This window comes from Danio aesculapii, chromosome 5 (assembly GCF_903798145.1).
Source record: "Danio aesculapii chromosome 5, fDanAes4.1, whole genome shotgun sequence".
Lineage (NCBI taxonomy): Eukaryota > Metazoa > Chordata > Actinopteri > Cypriniformes > Danionidae > Danio > Danio aesculapii.
The window spans coordinates 42,298,714-42,313,084 of NC_079439.1; the positions used below are offsets into that span (position 1 = coordinate 42,298,714).

General features: G+C 34.3%; 1 protein-coding gene across 1 annotated transcript; it reads left to right on the forward strand.

Annotated features, from left to right (window-relative positions):
* Positions 1 to 3,621: 3,621 nt before the first annotated feature.
* Positions 3,622 to 6,126, forward strand: LOC130228552 (uncharacterized). The gene is made up of 5 exons (XM_056456985.1): positions 3,622 to 3,977; positions 4,101 to 4,220; positions 4,935 to 4,988; positions 5,721 to 5,795; positions 5,912 to 6,126. The coding sequence occupies exons 1-5, from the start codon at positions 3,638 to 3,640 to the stop codon at positions 6,004 to 6,006; spliced, it is 684 nt and encodes a 227-aa protein (XP_056312960.1). The 5' UTR covers positions 3,622 to 3,637; the 3' UTR covers positions 6,007 to 6,126.
* Positions 6,127 to 14,371: the final 8,245 nt, after the last annotated feature.

Below are 14,371 nucleotides of genomic sequence, written 5' to 3' on the forward strand. Positions count from 1 at the left end.
CACTTTCCTGCTCTGCTTCTCTCCTGTTCTGGAGTCTATCTTCTCTGGTTCTACTGCCTTTAATCTTTCTTTGAGGCCTACTTACTCTCTTTGTCTGTCCCTCCCCCTGTCTCTCCTTCTACCTCTGGTAACTTTATTTTTACATTTAAGCTGGGTACAATTAACATCATATGTTTTGATCATTTCATGTTTCATCATTTTAGACAGTTATTTGTAATTAATTTAGTTGTAACCTTAGAGAATATTTGTCATTAAATCATTACTTTTTTAAGTATTTGGGAATTACTTTAAATTTAACATCAACACTTAATTGCTCCATATTGCAATTCAATACAATCACATAATAGCAACGCTCTCCCACATTTTTAGCTATTAATACTGCCCTTATTTCCGTTTTTGGTATAAGATTGCAGAAGAATGGTTTGATAACTTTAGTCACTCGGCAGAACTACAGTTCGAACCGCTGTGATTAAATCCCATTCTTACACTATTTAAATGATAAGAGGAAAAATCGAATGCTTCACTAGTGAGAAAACAGTTAAACAGACCATCTGCAGCTCGAGGATAAAGAACGAGTCTCCTCCATTCTGCCTCTTTACTTTCTCTTTACTTTACATTTACTCTTTACCTTACTCCTATACTTGTGTGGATAAGTATACGGTGTTGTACACACTCCACTCAAGACATCTATTAGCCTACATATTTAATTTCAGTTGTTAAGCACAAAGATTTGTTTCAAAACTATTTCTAAATTCAGTTCTAATTTCCTGCAAACTAATAAATTAACAAAAATAACGAAGTGTGTTCAAACAACTAAGTAATATCCAAACACACGTCCTGTTTTTATGCCCCTTATGGTGATGCAGATGTCTTCAAAATCCGACAGGTGGACAAATCTAAACTTTTTTTTTATTAAAAACAAATATAAATATGCAAATAATAAATAATACTGCTAATAATAATAACATTACACAAATGCAAATTGTCATGAATTAATTGAAAAAAGCCCCCCGATGTGAAGAAGGCGTGGAGGTAGTGGTTTCTATATTTGTGTAGAAAATAATAAGTTTTGTAACATTTTAATCCTTTAATACTCTTTTCTTATGTAAAGATATTTGTGTATTGCTGTACATCAACTGTGTATTAAGCAATGTGTACTCGTTCGCATAGGAACATCTACACTGGACTTTAGACCTGCTTTCAGTTGGTCAGTGGTGCAGTCAATATCAGTTGCTCAAAATAGCAACGCACCAACAATGTGCATTAACACAGCTCCTTTACAGACCGGAACACCCATGAGTCCACAAAGTTACGCAAATGGATTTGCTATTTAAACAATGTGATGTAAATGTAAAAATTAGGGTTGGTCTGGCCTGAAAATAGCAACAAATCGTGCAAAACGTGTCTTGTGCCTTATTGCGCTGGGTGTATGATAGGGCCCTCAGTCTCATCATAAAAACCTAAGCCAAGCCAAAGTGCTTTTGTAAAATGTATTATTGTTAGTGTACAATTTAGAATTCTCAACATGATCTGATAAAAGTTGTTTACTTTATTCATTTTTTGCTCATAAATTTTCTGAAAACCATCATTTTAATCGAAATTCATTTTCTACGTTTACACATTTTTCCCATATACAATCTTATCTGCATATGTTCATAAATGAAATTCTAAAAGTTGCTGAAAAGCAAACAGCATTTAAATAAATAAATTAAGCTGGATATAAATGGTTAAAGAACTTATACATTCATATGTTATGATCGATAGATATTTTATCAAGTGCCTTTGAAATGATCACCTGAGATGCCAACTGAAACTAAATTTCACCAAAATTATTGTTTAAGTGAACTCTTTAAGCTGATCTTTCAGATATCAATTTTGTTCATTCCACCGATGAACCATGAACTATATATAAAATATTAATGTTTTTAGATGTGGATTCAATGTGTCAATCTGTGACAAACTTGTGTCAGACTTGTTTTGACTTCATCTGTCAAGTATATTCAAGCTTGATAATTAATGATGGTTATCACTGAATAGGTTTTGTGGAAGACAGAGAGTCTGTTTTTTCTGTATTTGCTGTAAATTGCTCCAGAAATAGTTTAAAGTCTTTTCAATGCATATATTGTAAATAAGACTTTAATGTATTTGTGAAGCACTTTTATTAAATGAAAAATTAAAACGCTCTGGAACACAGAAACCGCTGACCAAACCTTACAAAGACAAATCACGTTACACTGAAAGATTGTTTATTTATTAATATACTGACAAATAACAATATATCAATAGTTGTAGCTGCAACTTATTTTTATGTAAATGACTATATTTTAATTCATTTGAACTATTCAATGTTGTTCAATAAATCCAATGTTTTCCACAGACATACACTCAACAGGCCGAGTAAGGTGGATGACCAGATTCTGGGTAAATGAATGAGTTGAAGTTCTCCTGGAAAGTTTCGATTTACAATACACGACGATTTGACGTGGATTTACATTAGAAATATCAGTTGAGTTCAAGTCACTTTGGTTGGAGCATGCTGGTGCTTGTTATTAAACCAATCATGTTTAATTTGTGCAGGAAATTGACCTTACACATGATGGGCTACTGTTCCGCCAATCTGCGAGATGCAATGACCAGATCTTTAGCTTTGTAAATGACAACACCTTACTCTCTTCAAATATAGCCAATGTTTGCCATCTTTTATTTGATTGAGTCATTTGCATTGCTTCAAAGGATTGTATTTCCTTCTCTCAGCAATGACGTAGTCTTTTACTGATTTTCATATATTTGCTTCATGACACACTTGTGAATGACGCACTCAGAAACTCAGGCCTTAAAGATATGTACTCACTAGTGATTAAAACGTAATGTGGTGCATTCAATTTGCAAAAACCTAAATAGAGCTCAATAGAGGAACTAAAGGAAGCAAAACTAAATGCTGCACTATAAGATTGAGATATGTGACGGCTCCAGTGTAGTCTCTTCTTTTATTACTTGGTAACTTGTGACTCTTATTAGCAGCAAACATTTCCTGCATGCTGATGCGCGTTTCCTATTACTGTGGCTCACTCCAGCTCAGTTACGTCTGTAGACTTTTGAGCATGAATTGCATGTTTCAGGTTTGCCACAGAAGCTTAGTTGAGTTTAAGTGTGGCTCACAAAGTGTCTTTTTTGCTTTTCTTTCTTGATTGATTGTGGTGCATACATAAAGAAATGAAATGGAAACCAAATCTGAATATTTATTTTTCTTAGAGCTCTCCAACTGTTGTTTTGTAATTGTTTACAGAAAAAATTTGGAAAACACATTTGTCACGAACCTGTTATTCATTTAGAATCTTCATTGTGGTTTTAGTCCTTTTTTCTCAGCATTTTCAGGAAGTGACAAGCATAAGACATTCTCACCTCGCAGCGCTTGAGCTCAGTGCAGTTGTTGAGACATGAAGCTGTTTGCACCGTGTTTCTCTGCTGGGGTCATGATGATCTGCTGCTGCTGTCTTCTACATGTCAGAGGTCAGTCAATTCAGAGTGATTTACTGTATACATGGGTGTTGTTTATGACCTACATCATTCTTTTAAAATTATTATTATATCTAGCTTGTGTGAATGTTTTTTCCACACAGGTGATGGTGTTTGTCAAATGAAGTTGATTACAAGAATAAACGTAACCACTGAACTGGAGTCTAACGTCCTGCTGCCTTGCCTGTTTGATCCAGATCTCTTTAGATCAAAACTGGACATAAATTCAAGTGCTGACTGGAGTCACATTAATACAAGTGTTCAGCACATTGCAGAGCTCAAAGTAAACGGTGAATCAATGTTCTGGAATAACAGACATGGTAGAATTAAAGCTTTCTCTGCTCAGTCAGGATCTTTAAACTTCTCCATCCTCATTAATAAAGTGCAGAGCTCTGATCTCGGCCTCTATCAATGTGAACTCTTCAGAGATATCAACTGTTCTCTGGCCTATACAGAAATCAGTGAGTGATTGATTTGTACATCTTTACAAGCACATTATTAGAATATCCATGTTTAAAAAGGTGATATTACAAGTGGAAAAAATTATAATGATTTACATCAGTTGTCTCTCTGATCTTGATCAGGTCTCGCTCTTGTGGAGTTTTCGTTGTTTGATAACTGGCAGCTCGTGGTTGCAGCAGCAGGAGGAGGACTTCTGCTTCTCTGTCTCATCTCTCTATGTGTTTACTACACATGGATAAAATGTGAGTCACTGCACTGTAAATGTTACTAACTTTTTAATGCGATACACGCTATCCAAACAGATATTGCTGAAAAGCAAACAGTATTCAAATAAATAATTTAAGCTAAATGTAATTGGTTAAAGAACTTATACATTAATATGTTATGATCGATAGATATTTTATCAAGTGCCTCTGAAATGATCACCTGAGATGCCAACTGAAACTAAATTTCACCAAAATTATTGTTTAAGTGAACTCTTTAAGCTGATCTTTCAGATATCAATTTTGTTCATTCCACAAATGAACCATGAACTATCCCTAAAATAATTCAAATGACTTTTAACTTTCTTAGTTGTTCAGCCAAGGACACTTGGAAACCTGGCATTTAGATGAACAATGAAATATATTGCAAATATACCAATAAAAATAATAATTTAAAACAATTCTACCAATAAAGCCTTTTGCCTTAGCACAGTAAACATGCACTGAGCCAATGAAGGCATCTCAGCTGACCATGATTTGATACACATCCTTTATTTGTGAACTTTACATTATTCTGCAAGAACAAGTGTGAAACTGAGCACAACTGGTCAAATGTTACCCTCACATCAGTTTCTTTAAATGAGCATTTAGTTGAAAAAGTCTTGTATTATTTTCTTTGCAGGCATGATTTAATAAAATTAAGTGTGACATACAGTACATATACTTTATGGAAACAATCTTCTCTGTTGTCAGGGCAAGCACTCATCAGTTCACCAGTTGAACACGGATCATACAACTGCCAAGACAGTAAGGAGAAATATTCTACATTTACATATATTCAGTTATATAAAAATGACATAAAATGAGTCTTTTATAAAGTGATGCAGAAATCTTGGCTGATGATTTAATAAATTGTTACATGAATAAAATGTAATAATTGTTTTCAAGATAAACCAGATAAAGTAACCTATGCATCATCACACCTCTTAGAATTCCTGTAAAAAATGCACACCCAAAGTAAATTGCATGCTATTTTTGAACCATTTTTAGTATATGCTTGGCTTTGGTCTCGTTTGAAAGGTGTGACACTGAGGTTTATGCCTTAATAGTCAGAATCACTGTAAATGTTATTGGTATTGAAGTATTAAACTTTTTTTTTTGAAACTTTTTATGAAAATATATTTTTTTTTACAAAACATCCCCCTCCCCAACAATTTAACCCCTTACACATGAGGTGATACATAAAATAAATGAATAAAAAACAATAATGAAATTATAATAAAAAATAAAATAATAATAATAAATAAAAAATTAAAGAGGTATTAAACTTTAAACTTAAGACACACTGAAAAATATACAAAAAATTAAATCCGCCTGATATTTTTATCTAAACGAATGCCGGCAGAAGTCTATAATTAAGAGATATTAGTTTGAAAAGACAATTAAATCAAAGCGTGTATTTTATAAAGTGATGTAGAAATCTTGGCTGATGTTTTAATAAATTGTTTTATGAATAAAATGTAATAATTGTTTCTCCAGATATTCCAGGTCAAACAGATGAAGTAACCTATGCATCAATTGTTCATAAACCCAGTCACCACCAGGAAAGTGAAGGTAATTATTATTGTAGTTTTGCATTGCAAACATTTTGCTTGTTCTGCACATCAAGCATGAGAAATGTGGATTTCATGAAACATTTTCTCATGATCTTTTATCTACTTCCTCATCAGTTCTTGCAAATAAAACTCCCGCAAATGCATCTGAATTTGAACATGTCAACTCAGAGTCTGTCCTGTACGCTGCTGTCAAGAGAAGAGACAAGTGAGCTGCAAAGCATCCAAGTCAAAGAGCTCTCTCCTTTATTACTCAGATTTTGCCTGCAACCATCTTGTGTAGTTTTAAAAGTGTTGTTTAGCACATCTTGGAAATAAAATGACCATTTAAAGAGGGAGAATTATGTCATGTCATGGGGAGTTGAATTAGAAAAAAATTAGATTAGAGGATAATAATGTTTTAAGTTGTTTTTAAATAATTCAAGTGACTAAAATGTAGCAAATGAGGAAGATCCACAAACCTTGTCTAGATCAAAATTAAACAAACATTTACATTTATTGTAATAACTGTGTCAGTAGCAACAAGCTGACTTCACTTTAAAAAGTGAATTAACCCATCTTGGAACTGTTCATTTGACACAGTTAATTTACTCAATAATTTGAAGGGGATAGTTTTCCCAATAATGAACATTTACTGACCGTTTACTGACTCTCAAGTGGTTCCATACTGCACCGTATGACTTTCTTTCTTCTGTTGAACACAAAAGATGATTGAACAAATACGAACTCAATGGTTACAAGTGTCCAGCTTTCTTCAAAATATCTTCTTTTGTGTTCAACTGAAGAAAGCAAGTCAAACAAGTTTGGAACAAGTGAAGAGTGAGTAAATGGTGACAGATTTTTCAGTTTTGGATGAACTATCCCTTTAACACAACAGGTTTAATTACTTTTTTGAAGTAAGTTAACGAATCACATTTTACATAGTAACCTCTTTGTGTACAGAGTTAGATATTTTCTTTGAGTTCAGCCAACCTGATCTCACGAGAAAACGTAAGTATTTTACGTTTTGTCAGTTTAGTGGCTAATTCGTACGAATTTGTACGATTTTAAAAAGGAGGCGTGGCACCTAACCCCACCCCTAAACCCAACCGTCATTGGGGGATGAGCAAATCGTACGAAAATGTACGAATTAGATTGTACGAATTCATACGAATTAGCCACTAAATCAAAAAGTTACGAATTGCCGTAAGATTGTGTTGGTTCAGCTGTATGAGGCTGTGAATCATGACTTACTGAGAACCGAAGAGTGTGAAAGTCAGCTGAGCTTTAGTCTGTCACTTAAACCACGGAAATCTTTTCATTTAATCAGACAAGACCACAGATGCAGAAGCAGGATAAAAACAGGTGCAGGAGTAGTAACCGTCATCCTAAAAGTGAAGCATTACAGATTGAAGATGAATAAAAATACTGAAGGTCAAGATGCTTAATGGAAATCGAGAGTGGAAATTACAACATGCGTCAACCACAGTTTCTGTGTTGTGTGCTTGGTTAAGTCTAGCTGGAAAATGTCTCTAACACTCTTGCTTTTTCTTTTTTTCCTTTTTTAATTCTTCTCAACAACAGTAACATTGGGGTAAATTAGGTTAACGGATAAAAATGGTAATGTCTTTTTTAAAATGTCCATAAATGTTTCATCAGTGTTTCTTCAAAACAAACCTCTACCTGAAAGTGTCTATATGAGACATATAAACATTTATTCTGTCAGTTCCATTAAAAGGAGATTAAGCTTATTGCGCGTAAAGCTGAATTAGGAATTACTGTAGATTTATTGCAGTAATGTAGATTTACTGCAATATCTGCAGTAGACCTGGCTTCAAGCATGGCTTTGTCTTACATTCATACATGAGACATTCATTACTGCTCATCATTAAGCTAAAAAGATTTGGGAAAGCAGGTATTTTATTGCCTGATCAAATTTTTTAACTGACATTACAGTACTTGAAGCAGCCTTTGAGATTTAAGTAGCATCATCAACTTAACTGTTTTCTTAATTCATTTTCTTTTAGAGAAATCTTGAGAAATATCTAGTAAAATGTTCTGTACTGTCTTCCATCATTCATTCATTTTCTTTTCGTCTTAGTCCCTTATTTATCAGGAGTCACCACAACGGAATGAACCACCAACTATTCCGTCAAATGTTTTACACAGCGGATGCCCTTCCAGCCGCAACCCAGTACTGGGAAATGTTCTGTCATCATAGCATAGATAAAATAAATCAGTTATTAGAAATGAGTTATTAAAACTATTATGATCAGAAATGTGTTGAAAAAATCTTCTCTCCGTTAAACAGAAATTGGGGGAAAAATAGATGGGGGCTACTAAATCAGGAGGGCTAATAATTCTGACTTCAACTACATATGTTTATTTTTTTTATTTTTATATTGGATGATAGACACAAGCAAGTACATAGATAAAATATTACCTTATTTAGAAGTTAGTTTGGATTGTTTATATTTCTTATTTATTTGGACTACAAGATGCACAGAACATCAAAACCTCTAAAATATTTTATTGATAACAACAACAATTATTTATTGTTGTTATTAAAATGTATGTCTTAATATAAAAATGAAGCTTTTTGAGGAGCAATATTACTTTTACAAAAGTGATATTTGATAATAATTGTGTTAATATTTATTTTACACAACTAGTTTTAATACTGATACTTAACGTTCAAATGTTCAGAACGTGATCCAGATTATTCATTCACTCATTCATTTTCCTTCAGCTTAGTTCCTTATTTATCAGGGGTCGCCACAGCAGAATGAACCGTCAACTTATCCAGCATATATTTTACACAGCAGATGCCTTTCCAGCTGCAACCCAGTACTGGGAAACACCCATACATTCTCATACATTTTGGTCAATTTAGTTTATTCAATTCACCTATAGCACATGTCTTTGGACTGGGGGAAACCGGAGCACCCAGAAGAAACCCACACCAACATGGGGAGAACATGCAAACTTCACACAGGAATGCCAACTGACCCAGCCAGGACTTAAACCAGCGACCTTCTTGCTGTGAGGCAACAAGGCTAACCACTGAGCCACCGTGTCTTCCCTAAACCAGATTATTAATATTGCTTAATAACTTTTCTTAACAAGCTTACATTGTGTTAAAAAAATTATTTTTAAATTAAAAATACAAAATAAATGCTGTTGGTTTACTCACCCTCAGGCCAACCAACATTTAGGTGATTTTTTTTAGTAAAGCATTAAAGAAGATTTTAGCTGAAACAGTGGTCCTGGTAATTTTTACAATGCATGTTAATGGCTACTAGCAGTTTAATAAGAGTAAAAAAAAACATATGCACACAACAAAATGAATACTGGTGGCTCTTGACCCACTGTTGAAGCCGTTATGACTACATTTATGTATGCTGATATTAGCACATTTTCATCTGAGTACTTTAGAATATATGAGTTAGGTCTACTTAAAAAACAGTCATCAGTGTAGAAAGTCAATAACAAAGCAGAGCTTGAACAGGTCTAGCCTATCCTATATATGCAAACTGACACAATTCAAGTTCTCTAAACATTATATTATGTATTTATGTGACAACTTAATTCTTTTATGTTCATTCCACTTAAATTTGTAAAAACTAATAAATTAATTTAATTCCTTCATGTTGTCCAAACACAAATGGATTTTGTGGAACCCAGCACTTTTAATCTTTATTCGGTTAATCTTTATTTTCTGGTTAAATCCTGATCTGCATTGTGGTACGGTTAAGTTTCTAATAATCGTTTTTTTGTTTCGCTGAACACAGATTCAGCTTTTAAACTGCACAGATATTTAAGACATAGAATCGAGGATCTGTCTGTATACAGTTGCAGTCAAAATTATTCAACCTCCTGTGCATTTTTTTCTTCTTTTTTAAATATTTCCTCAAATGATGTCTAACAGAGCAAACATTTCTTCTGGAGAAAGTGTGATTTGCTTTATTTTGGCTAGAATAAAAGCAGTTTTAATTTTTTTAAAAAACATTTTAAGGTCAAAATTATTGGCCCTTTTAAGCTATATTTAGTTTTGATTGTCTAGAAAAAAACATTGTTATATAATGACTTGCCTAATTACCATAACTTGCCTAATTAACCTAGTAAAGCCTTTAAATGTCACTTTAATCTGAATACTAGTATATTTAAAAAATATCTAGTCAAATATTATTTACTGTCATCATGGCAAAAATAAAATAAATCAGTTATTAAAAATTAGTTACTGAAACTATTATGTTTAGAAATGTGTGGGGAACAATTATTTCCGTTAAACATATACTGGGGAATAAAATATTCAGGGGGCTAATAATTCAGGAGGACTGATAATTCTGACTTTTCCTTTGACCCTAGAGGGCGCTAATGTCTGACTGATCACCTAGTTCTTACAGCGTCTGACACCAGACATAAATGTGGCTATAATAATATAGACTATACAGTATTTCCTCAGAAAACTATAATACTGTCAAGTACGTGCGGTCTACACACACCAGAAATACGGTCCCTCTGCGTCTCTATCAGTAATTGCTGAGGTGATGCCATTGTTACTCAATTTAAACTTAAGTCACAGTCGTTGTGTACCTGTATTTTAATCTTCTCAGCGGAGATGATATCGCAGTCTGGTAAACTAGTTCTTAGACCAACACTTACACAAACTAAAGTTTAGAGTACAGTGGGAGTACAGTAAGCTACAAGTGATATGTAACACTTTTAATGTCGGGCATAGGGAGTGCTGTAACTAACAGCTTATACAAATATCAGGTAAAACGAAATGGAGTTTGTTAATGGTTGACAAATACGTTTAGTTGCCACAACACTGAATTATCAGATTTACTGGTTAAGTTAGATATTAACATTCATAAAAGTAAATAAACTTTTGGTTTTATATTGTTGGACATTCTACCAGAAACTTACATTATCTGTCCTTGATATAAAAACGTAAATACAGTAAATAAAAAGTATTTCATGCAAAAAAAAAAAAAAAAAAAAAATCTGAAATGGACTGATGGTTGATTTCTGTGAGATGTTCTGTAAAGGAAAAGGTCAATCTTTTGGATCTCTGATTTTTGTTCTTTATTAAAAACACTTTGCAAATGTACAAAGCCTGTCACTGCCCTTGTGCTCAGCCCAATTGAACCTACAGCTTTAATAATTTTATTATGGTAAAAACTGTTATTTAGGGGACAAAACTTCCAAAAGATTGCTCACATCAATTGATTAAAAACATCAAATTCTACAAATAAATACTACAAATATATAATACAAATAAATTGACAATTGTCCCCATGGTTCTGTCAGTTCTGTCACACTTGCATTATATTTAACATAAAATGTGTGCATTACACCTTTAAGGCTATGACTCAGAGAAAGTGACGTCATTTGATGGAAGAGAAGCTGACCGTGATCAAGGATGCGTTCTATCATTGATTGTATGATTTTCTGCATGTTTTTGTATGATTTTTTTGCGGACGACAAGCTTAAAGGTCAGACCCTGTCACATTTTTTTTTAAGTGAAAATGTACGTTTCTGGTAGAATGTCCCTTATGCATTTGTACTTTACACATTATAGGACAGTGTTTGCCACAATTGATTTAAACACATCTCTGGTTCATAAATAGGCTAGTATAGGCTGTGTTTTATGTTTTCTAGCCTATACTCTATATGTAGGCCTATATCATTCTCAATTTAAATTGTCAAACTCAGTTCCTGGAGAACCACAGCTCTGCACTGTTTATTTCCAACCCTACTTACACACACCTGATCAAACTAGTTGAGTCCTTTAGGGCGTACTCACACTATGTACAAGTGTCTTGAACCGCACCAAAGCACGCTTGTCCCCCTTCCCATCTCCCCCGATGGCCCGCACTCACATTGCATTTGGGCCTGAGCATGCTCACTTCATCGATGATGCACTGTTCAGTAAGAAGCGCTTTCGCTCAGCACACTGGAGATTTCTTTAGTGATATCGTTTTAGTTGTTTGAGATGCAGTGATACGCAGTCAAATATTTCGCTGAACAGATCAGCCACTTTTGAAACTCATAAACAATCATAAAGTCCTCATGCTGCAGGTATAATGAGGTTTGCTAAAGGTACAGCTGTCGTGCAGTGAGGGATTTGCATCTTTAATAATCTACGACAGTTCATGTTCATTGAAAAGTAAGAATGATTAATAAATCCATATGAATCAGTCCTGTAAAAGTCACATCTCATCTTTAGTTTCAGGATCAGGCGTGCTTTTCACTCATAGTACAAGCATACCGCGCCAAAGCCCAAGTGAATCTCGCTCAACCACACCTCTTGCAACTGGGCCAAGGCCAGCCAAGTGTACCGTGCCTGAGCCCAATTCAGAGCACTCGCACTTCTCAAACGAACTGGGAAACTGGCCTGGGCATGGCTCGGTTAGCATAGTGTGAGTACGCCCTCAGGCTTGTTTAAAACCTACAGGTAAGTGTGTTGAAGCAGGGTTGGAACTAAACTGTGCAGGCCAGCTGCCCTCCAGGAACTGAATTTGACACCCCCTGTTGTAAGCAATGGCACAAACATTTTGTTTTCTTCATATAGCTGTCATTTAAGTGGGGTTTCTTTTGTAATGAATCATAGAGTGCCTTTTGTTTTGGAAAGTGTAGTTAAAGATTATACTATAACTATAAGATATTATACTTCAACTATAAGATACATCTAATGTCACAATAGAACACAGTTAGCCCCATCACACAAAATGAGTTTATCTATAATTTTTGTTTTGAACTTTATATGCCTTGTACAATCAGGAGATGACTTTCATTTGGTTTTATTTACAAGACGGATCTCCCATAAAGGTTTCACCCCAATCTCATCCGCAAAAGCTACAGAAAACGACTCAATTAAAATTGAAAGATTTTTGGACGGCTTTATGTAAGAAAAGTGATTCCTCTATTTCTCCCATCTCCATAAAGCTTACTCTAGAATAGACTTGTTTTTTTCTATATAAAAGTCTGAAAGAAAACCTCCTACAAACTGATCTCAGTAACTATCTCCTTAATGATCTTGATTTCATATGTTCTTCAAATTATACTATGGAATGTTTGACTCTGCTTTGCCTTTCAATGGTGATTAGGCAATTTGGGAACTGAGTTTCCAAAGATTGGAAATGAATGTCCTCCTCAAATATATAGGGTAAAATTGGTTGTTAGCCTGGAAATGATGATGCAGGAAGATCTATTAATGCAGTTCGTTGACCCAACAGCACAGTTATTAGAGTTATTATCCTAATTTTATTGATCAAGAATTAGGTTCTCTAACATTGGTATAGGTACATGTGGATCAAACAGGTTTTATTAAAAATCAGGGCAGCTGTCAGCATAAATAAAAATCAGACTCAATAGTCATGCCCTAAATGCAAGTGAGGACTGTTGATCTGCTAGAAAAGGTAAATAGCATAAATGCCACAAGACTGGATATTGAGTCAGAGTATGCCACAAACACACATTAATATAAAAAGTTACCGAATGGTTATGCCTACCTTTGTAATGTTTAGGCTTAGTTTATAATGTAAAAGTGCTAAAAGAACAATAGACAGTTCAACCGTTGATTGGGACCACCAATGTAAATGTTTAAAGTGGTACAGGGAACCCAGCTATCATCATATTAGAAAGCCCTGGAGGAAAAGATCACCCGTTAGGTCAGTTTAACTGCAGTGTATTAGGAAATGTCCTACCTGAGAAGTGTGTCTTCAAGTGGAGGATTAACTTAGTTTCAAACATGAAAAAGCACACTGGAAAATGTCAACTCGACAGAATCTGGACAAATATGTCAGGCAAACAAAATAATTAAAGTACACAAGTTTCTGTTTGCGCTGTCATGTTGTTCATACAATAAATTTCAACAGGGCAGTTGGGCAAACATATTTCACCCTAAGTCATGTGCCTTATTTCTGTGTGAATGATGTGTCATGGTAAACACAGTCACTGACAATGATTGCAGAATTTTAATGCTAAACCCACATTAGATCCGCACATATATAGAAATATTTACTGCACAATCGCCCATTATTTCTTAATAAACTGTGAAGGCTCATATGAGCGTGAAGTGGCTAAAGTTTCCTGGTGACTGATCATATGTCTCATAGATGCTCAGTGTATTTAGTGAACACACAGTTTGGTTTGCTGGTTATACAGCCGGCCAATGTACACAGTGGTGTGTTCATTTAGATCCATATTCACACACTCGCCTACCCATCTGAATCATTCCCTCCTTTAAGCATATTTGTTTTATAACCTCACAAATATTGTATTTAATAACATTATTTCTGCCTTTCTGTCAGCAGTGGCATGTTTGCTAAAGCTGTGATGCAGAACATTGTTTACAGTATATGTATATTACCGTAACTTCACACACATTTTATGTACCTTAAAAATTAGTTCCTGTTTCAGCAATGTACTTTTTTGTGTGTGTTACCAGCAACACTATATAAGCCCTACCTTCGTTTAAAATGTTTTATTAACACCTTACCTCCAGGTAAGTACACATCTTTCCCTGATTCTTGGGAATTATATATTATCTATACATTGGAAAGCTTAATTTACTAATAAAATAACTTGGGG